Source organism: Camelus ferus, chromosome 33, assembly GCF_009834535.1.
Source record: "Camelus ferus isolate YT-003-E chromosome 33, BCGSAC_Cfer_1.0, whole genome shotgun sequence".
Taxonomy (NCBI): domain Eukaryota; kingdom Metazoa; phylum Chordata; class Mammalia; order Artiodactyla; family Camelidae; genus Camelus; species Camelus ferus.
In genome coordinates, this window is record NC_045728.1 from 7,562,697 (window position 1) to 7,571,370 (window position 8,674).

Here is an 8,674-nt window from a genome sequence, read left to right on the forward strand (position 1 = left end):
ACTGAAATGAGTTACTAGAGTTTTTGCAAATTTTCAGGTAAAGATATGAAGAAATCTGCAGGCAACTCTAAAAAATTTTCATTTATGGTATGGGAAGACACAGAAAAAGAACCTATTCAATAGATTTTCTTTAGGAGGTGAAAATGTTAGGAAAATGGGAGTTTAATTTTGCCTCTGCCTTGGGGGATGTACTGTCCCTAGAGTGACCTGTAAACTGGATGAAAATATTGAGTCCCTAAGGAACTAAATAGGGAATATGGTTCACAGTGTAAATGCAATCTCCTTATTTCTCTTTTACACATAGAATCTGTTTCCAGATGGGGTAGGGGAGACTGAGAAAGCTCCTACCCTGTTTATAATCAAGTGGACAATATCATTAAACTCACATTTAATCTTCTGTGTGTTATTAAGCGACAAACCTGGTAACAGTGCTGTTTGTCTTTCCCTGCTGCTTGAGAAGACTCAAAGTCATAGTAAGAATTGATTTGTAGTTCAGAAAAATTCCCAGGGCATGTCTGAAATTAAGTCTGAGCTACATCCTTTTAGAATCAAATGAAATAAAATCTCAGAACCTGAAATTGCCTTTCCAGGACCATAGGGGTAAATACCAAGGACACCAAAGTCACTAAGGTTTCTGGCCTAAGGAGGGTGAGTTTCTGAATTCTGTTTATGTTAATGTCCTTCTCATTTTGAGATGGAAGTCCAGGGATATAAGATCTGCCACTTTCTTTCCCATTTTCTGCAGTCCTGAGATTCAAGTGAAACTTCCAGGATAATGTATTTAAGGGGATCAGGAAGTGTTCAGAGGTTAGGAGACTCAGCAAGCGCAGTATCTCAGTCAGTACATTCCCTCTCCATGGACAGACTCTCACTCTTCTACATGAGATAGTAACTTAACCTCTCCTAGCCTTTGGTCCTGTAGTTTTTATTTGGAAACAGTCTTCTTGGTTGCCATCCCACCAGGTCTAATGTGCATTAGAGGCCAGCACCGGGTAACTAGAGTCTCTGCCTCCAATTTTACTGGTGAGGGAAGGGCTTAAATGAATGAGGAAATGGTGAGGTGGGAGAAGGACTTTCTGTCCTGGTCTATTCTTCTCTCTTCCCTTCCCTTTTCCCAGCAGTCATGTTTGCAGACGGTCTTGTTTGCTGTATTTAGCTTATTAATATTCTGGTAAAAGAAATTCCATGTTACTCAATATCATGATGATAATGGTAAAGGCAGATTTTATAAGTCCAGGTTGGGCTAATGTCAGACATTCCTAGAGAATATACTCTCTCATAGGATGAGGTATTTGGGGAAGAACTGAGCTGATTTCTAATGTACCTTTTTTTCTCCATGTCCACAGAATCCCTTAGTGAAGAATGGCTCCTGGAAATGGTTCTTTTGTGACTGAATTCATTCTGTTGGGTTTAACAGACCAACCAGATCTCCAGCTCCTCTTGTTCCTCCTGTTCCTAGTAATGTATATGGTCAGCGTGTTGGGAAATTTGGGCTTAATGACTCTCATTGGGCTTAGTTCACACCTACACACCCCCATGTACTTTTTCCTCTTCAACTTGTCCTTTGTAGACTTCTGTTATTCTTCAGTATTTACTCCAAAAATGCTGACGGATTTCTTATCAAAGAAGAATGTTATCTCTTACATGGGGTGCATGACTCAGTTCTACTTTTTCTGTTTTTTTGTCGTTTCTGAATGCTATGTCCTGACATCAATGGCCTACGATCGCTATGTGGCCATCTGTCGCCCACTGTTGTATAACATTGCCATGTCCCCTGCAGTGTGTTCTAGGCTTGTGCTTGGTTCATACTTGATGGCATTTTTTGATACCATGACGCTCACTGGATGTCTGCTGAGACTGACCTTCTGTGATGCAAATACCATCAACCATTATTTTTGTGACATCCTCCCTCTACTCCAGCTCTCCTGCACAGGCACCTATGTCAGTGAGCTGGCGGTTTTCATTGTGGGAGGCATCAACATAATTTTTCCCAGTCTCACCATCTCTGTCTCGTATGGTCTCATCCTGTCCAGCATCCTCCGCATAAGTTCCAGGGAGGGCAGGTCCAAAGCCTTCAGTACCTGCAGCTCCCACGTAGTTGTTGTTTTTCTGTTCTTTGGATCGGGTGCATTTATGTATCTTAAACCATCTTCTGCTAGGTCTATGGATGAGGGGAAAATCTCTTCTGTCTTCTACACGAATGTGGTTCCCATGATTAACCCCTTCATCTACAGTTTGCGGAACAAAGATGTTAAAATTGCTCTGAGAAAAACCCTGGAGGGGAGAAAATTTTGATTAGAATCAGTGTCTTTGTGCAGGTAGTCACAGGGCAAGAGATTCCATTTTTTAATTAAATATTTTTAGTGATAGTCTTCTTATTTCTGTCTCACCATGGGGAAAGAAATTTAATCTTCTCTCAATCTGTTTCCAGTTTTTTAGAGTAGGTCTTCCTCCTTTCATTTCCATTTTATCTCCTTTAGTTTGTTTTTTCTATTTAAGAATAACATTAGGAAAAAAAATTATCTTTGTCTTTTTTCTATTGTCATTATGGTCTTTCTTTTTTCCTTGTGGAAAAAGGTGAGTTGTCCCACTGATGATCGATATAGTAACACTAATGTGACTTTTTGCATTTGGGGGGCAGTTTCTAAACTGCCACTTGTAATGTGCTATTAGAAGCATGAATCAGGTAGTCTGTCCTTCTCTCTTCCCCCAACAGTGATCAGGAATATGACCCATTTAAATGCCAGTGTTTCACAATTATAGCCAATTTCATAAGGACTATCAAATATACCCCACTTTGCAGCTGTAATCACCACCATACATTAAGCTTCTTTCTTGTTTACTTCATAGATTTTATATTTGCCTTCTGCATTCAAAGTGGCACATTAGATTGTCAATATATATTTATTACATGAAGAGAATACCGAAACTCAGAGAAGTTAATGATTTACTTAAAGTCACACAACTTCTTCATGAAAAAGTCTAGAATAGGTATTAGCCACCTGACTTTCAGTCTACCACTCTTTGTAGTATACTTTCTATTTTATTTTTATTTTAGTGAACATGAAATATGAGAAAACATCTCTGTTTTAAAAGCTGACTTCATACAAAAAATAAAGTGAAATGTTTTCTCTGTAATCCAGAGAACAGGGCATGGCAGGGAAAAATTCCCAGGAACATGTCCTTAGTCTGTCACCCAAAAGCACACCCAAAAGGCCAATAAATGAGAGGCTCCTCATTAGGAAATGGCAGTAAGGTTTAGAAACCACAGTTCATTTTGAACTTGTATCCTAGTCTGTAGAGCTCTGTAATTATCCTCCACTTTCCATAGCTTTGATTAAAGCTTATAATACACGATGAACACACATTAGCAGTGGTTTTGGGAACGAAGCCCAGTGGCTATGGCCACATTGTTGCGGAACCAGGTAGACAGAAGACAGCATCTTTAGGAGAAGAACTAGAGTGATTGGTAATCAAAACTCAAGTTAGAAAATAGACTGATGAGGAAAGAAAGCCCTTTTGATGACCTTCTTCTCCTATTTGGAAGGCTCTAAAAATATTATGGGTATCACAGGATATCTTTGGATGTGATGAAATCTTAAGTTATTTGATATTTAAAAAGCTAAACCCATAGGACTGGTGGACATGGAAACAACAAAATTACTCTTGGTTTGTTGGCTTTATTCTTATTTGGATTTTAAAGTACAAAATCCCCAAATCGTAGCTGGGAGAGCAATGACAATTTGAAATAAATAATTGATGAATAAACTAATTTTTACAACATCTTTTTAAAAGTAATGTTGAGTTATTTTTCTTTAGAGAAAACAGGCAAAATTATGACCACTCAAAACCCTTAATACGATGTGTCAAGAGACAATTTAAACGTGTTCTAAGGTAACTACAATAGCATTTACTACTTTACTGCTCTCTAATCCCCACTCGGTATGTAGGCGTTTTGAAATTTAGCATAGCTGGGTTGCTGGCTTGCTTGTTTGTTTTTAGATGTTCAGTGTTGCTAAATCCCTGACTTATGGTTTTAAATGACTACTGATACTCCAGCCCCTGATCCAATATTAATATATCTGATTTTCCCTTAACATAGTTCTATTTGTATGAAACAGTTGGTCTTGGCTGAATTTTTCATTTGCTTTTCTTTTGATAATAGTCTGTTGTTTTGATAAAATTGTTTTTTATGTTGAAAGAAAAGTGTATCTTAATAGATAAATAATACCTGTGTTATTTGGGAATCTTTTTAGACATTGCAGAGTGTGTTCAGTCCATTATATATTTTATTACTATTTGAACTGGCCCAAAGAGTGGATTAAAACTTGTAATTATTCCTTTATTTGATGAGACTCAAAATACAAATGAAATCTGTTTAAATTTCTGAAAAAACTATTTTTTAATTAGGTTTTATTCTTTCAGATTATTTTGAAAAAGGTTAAACAGAAAAACAGATATACATACATATTGTAAAAGTTAAGCGTGGCAAAATTTTAATAGAGGAAAGATAATATTTTTGTTAGTGCATTTAAGTGTTGTATAGCTAATTCTTTAATCCATTTGAGTTAGTTTTTGTGTCTGGTGTAAGATACTGGTCTAATTTTATTCTTTTACATGTCGCTGTTCAATTTTCCCAAACTCATTTAGTGTAGATACTGTCCTTCTACCCATTGTGTGTTCTTTGTTTCTTTGTCATAAATTAATTGTTCGTATATGTGTGGATTTATTTCTGGGCTCTCTATTCTGTTCCATTGATCTGTGTGTGTGTTTTTAAAACAATAACATACTGTTTTGATTACTATAGCTTTGTAATATAGTTTGAAGGGGTTAGGATCCCTCTAGTTTTGTTCTTCTTTCTCCAGAATTCTTTGGCTATTTGGGGGTGTTTTTCCATCCCTATTAAAATTCCAATGGTGTTTTTTCATGGAATTAAAACAATAATTATAAAATTTATATTGAAATTATTTAAGTGAGCTTTAGAAGCTTGCATCTTTCAATAAATGTATTCACTTAATTGGTTGTCGAAAGTTTTAGTACCGATTTATTCGTAACATTCCCTTACTTTCCTTTTAGGTCCATAGAATCTGTAGCAACAACCTCTAATATTTCTGTATTATGATGTTTGCCTTTCTCTTTCTTTGCTTAATCCGTCTGGCCACAGGATTATCACCCTTATTAATCTCAAAAACAGTGTTTAGGTGAATTGATTTTATAAATTGCTTTTCCCCCTGTTTTACTGCTTTCTGCCATTACATTTATCATTTATTTTTTTCCTGCATATTTTGGGTTTATTTTTATTTTGTGTGTTTTCATGAGATAAGATATTTGACTTTGACTTTGTCTTTGACTTGAACTATCTCTTCTTTGCCAGTATAGATACTGAGGTGCCTAAATTGCTGTGCAAACATTTTGTTAAACGATATTGCAAGTATTTTGGTAAGTTTTGTTTTCATTTTCATTAATTTCAGAATGCTTTCTGATATTTCTTTTCATTTCATTTTTTTTTTAGAACTTAGTAGTATTTTTCTGGTAACAGATTTATTGATATTATTCACATACCATATAATTGTAGAATTAAATAGTTTTCACTTTACTCACTGAGCTGTACAAACATTGCCACAGTATATTTTAGGACCTTTTCACCATTCCTAAAGGAAATCCCCTACCCTTTAAGCTATCAGTTTCCTATTCCTCACCCTAACCCCAGGCAGCCACCAATCTAATTTCTGTCCCTATGGATTTGAATGCTCTGGGTATTTCATATAAATGGAAGAATATAATACGTGGTTTTTGTGTGTGACTGGCTTTTCTTGTTTGGCATAATGTTTTCAAGGTTCCTCCATGTTATAAATTTAAAGGCATTTCGTTGTTTTTCTTTTGCATTTGTTGCCAAGTAATACTTCACTCTGTGGATACACCATGTTTTGTGGTACAAATTCTGTTGAATTACATTTTGTCTAATATTTTTTTCTATTGTCACTAGTATTGTGTTGGTGTCATATCCAAGAAATCATTGCCCAACCCTTGATTCCAAAGATTTTCTTAGATATTTTCTTCAATGAATTTTATTATACTACTTCTTACATTTAGATCTACAATTTATTTGCAGTTAATTTTGTTTACTGTGCAAGTTAGGGGTCCAGTTTCTTTCCTTTCCATGTGAACATTCTGTTGTCCCAGTACCATTTGTTGAAAAGACTACTGTCTCACCACAGAAGAGTCTTGGCATCAATGCCAGGTGGCCGTAAACATGGGGGTTGTTTCTGAATTTTCTTCACTGAAATATGAGTTATGTATTTACGACTGTCATGAAATTAAATACAGGCAATTTACCTCTACACTTGAGCTCTTCGGTTTTCTTCCACGTGTCATTTGTATAAGTACTTTACTGTATTTGCTTTCATGGCTTTTTATTCCACTTGGTTAACAGTTAAACACAAAGGTGGGGTGGTGTTAGTTGCTTTCAAGCTACTATTTTCATTAATTTTTATCATTCAGAACCAGAAGATTGAAGGTGAGGAGGAAAAAGAAAGAGACTTTAAAATATGCCTCTCCTTGAACTAACTACTCTTTGAAACAGCGGCTTCCTTCAACTCTTGGCGCTCCTCGAAATAATTCAGATACTGTCTGTAGTCACAGTGCTGTTCATTAGATCCTCAGAACTTACTTGTTTTCTAACTGGAAGTTTCTACTTTTTGACCAAAATCTCCTCACTTCTCCAACCCACCTTCCCTTGGCAACCACCTTTCTATTCTTTGTTTCTATGAGTTTTAGTTGTTGTTGTTGTTTAAGATTTCACACACATGTTATATCATGCAATATTTGTCTTTCTTTGTTTCTTTTATTTCACTTTAAAACATGTCCTCTAGGACCATCGATGGTATTGCAAAAGGCAAAATTTCATTCTTTCTCATGACAATAATATTTCATTGTACTTCTATATCACATACTTGAAAGTTGCTAAGAGAGTAGATTTTAAAAGTTCTCACTACCCAAAAAAAGGTAGTATGTAGCTTGATGGGGGTGTTAGGTAACACTGCAGTGGTAATCACATGGCAGTAGATACTTATCAAATCAACACATTGTAAACCTTAAAGCTACCAGTGTTACATGTCAGTTATACCTCAATATATTTGGAGGGAAAAAAGAATTCAAATTCTCATGTTGAGATAAAGGCAAGTGAAGGGAAAATGCAAAGTAATTACCTAGCTTTTCTTCCACCATATTAAAATTTATTATATTTTTGCAGTTTTAAAAACAATACTTATATATCAAGGATCTTTACTTGATTTTAAAAAATATACTAAAGCCTTCTTGGGATATTTCTTAGAGCAATTTCTTTTTTCTTTTAAATTAATTCAAATATTGTCTAAGAGAAAAGTCCCCATCAGAGGGAGCTGTTTACTTAGAATATAGCTGAGACAAGTTCCAAAAGGATAATTCCCCTCACTGACAGGGACTGTTTTAGACCACATAACTGTCCCTTAATTCACATCCCATAATTCATAGGGAGAATTAACACAGTTCAGTTTTCACACACTGTTGTAGTTCTCATACAGAAGAAAGCCTTACTTTAGGACAGTTGAAATTGTAAGACTTTCCCCTCAAGACCTAGTGTTCCCAAATTCTTTCCTTTACCAAGAGCTATGCTATTGACGGTGTGGACAATTTATGAACTAGCAAATCTCAGAGGAAACATTTTTCCTATAAGTCATTGATAGGACATTTGATACCCAAAACGGGGTAAATCTCAGATTACTGTACTTCTCTTTAAATTATACAGGTACTGTGAAACTCTTTGCCTAAACACACAAACAAAAAGTAACACAGAGCATGAGAGAAATTCATATATCACTCTGCAGCAAAGAACAGTCAACCTCACACTGAAATATTTTCTCATCCTACAGTCTTACCGAAAAGAATATACTGTAATGAAATAGATGTAAGTAGACTATAGAGAATAGTAGAGTAGAAATTGGAAGGGTAAGAGTGCAGTCTCAACCTTTTCTTTATGAAGCTGTGTGACTTTAAGTAAGTTATTAACCATTCTGAGCTTCATTTTCCCATCTATGAATGAATCTTTTCTGACGGCCTGTTATGTCCTGGTTTCGCTGTACAAAGGTCAAAAGGAAAACTCTGCTGAAATAAGCTTGATGCAAAATATTTACGGTGCAAAATGGATTCTAGTCAGTAGTCTTAAAGGAACCTTCAATGTCTGGCATTTAAAGGAGACATATTCTTCCCACAGAATGCAAAGATGGGGGTAGAAACAGAGTACCTGATTCATGCTTCTATTAGCAATAAGTGCACCTCCAGTAAAACAGTGTCGCTCTGGTATTACCTAGCTCATTTTTCTTTCACTCAGCTCATTGATCTCTTAATCATTGATCTCTCATTAGATAAAGGGTCTCAAATTTGATTGTTTGGAGACCATTTCCTCTTTCTAATAAAAATTTTAAAAGTTCTAAATGACAATGGTAAAAAAGGAGACAAAGTATTTGTAATTTGGTGTTTATTACTAAGCAGGAAAAATGATGGAGTAGATATTGTGCAAGTGGTTAGAAAGAAGTCTCGGCTATAAAAATTGGAATAGGTTATTGAGAGAAGGCACAAATTGTCTTAATCATGTTCAGAAAAAAAATAGCATTAAAAAGCTGTCAGTAAAATATTT

General features: G+C 35.4%; 1 protein-coding gene across 1 annotated transcript; it reads left to right on the forward strand.

Annotated features, from left to right (window-relative positions):
* The first annotated feature begins 1,353 nt into the window (after window positions 1-1,353).
* Window positions 1,354-2,295, forward strand: LOC102511659 (olfactory receptor 145-like). Its single transcript, XM_006174353.2, has one exon. The coding sequence runs from the start codon at window positions 1,363-1,365 to the stop codon at window positions 2,293-2,295; it is 933 nt and encodes a 310-aa protein (XP_006174415.1). The 5' UTR covers window positions 1,354-1,362.
* Window positions 2,296-8,674: the final 6,379 nt, after the last annotated feature.

Bases quoted from the DNA above. Each gene is read 5' to 3' on its own strand.
- LOC102511659 (XM_006174353.2), top strand. From the start codon at position 1,363: ATGGCTCCTGGAAATGGTTCTTTTGTGACTGAATTCATTCTGTTGGGT.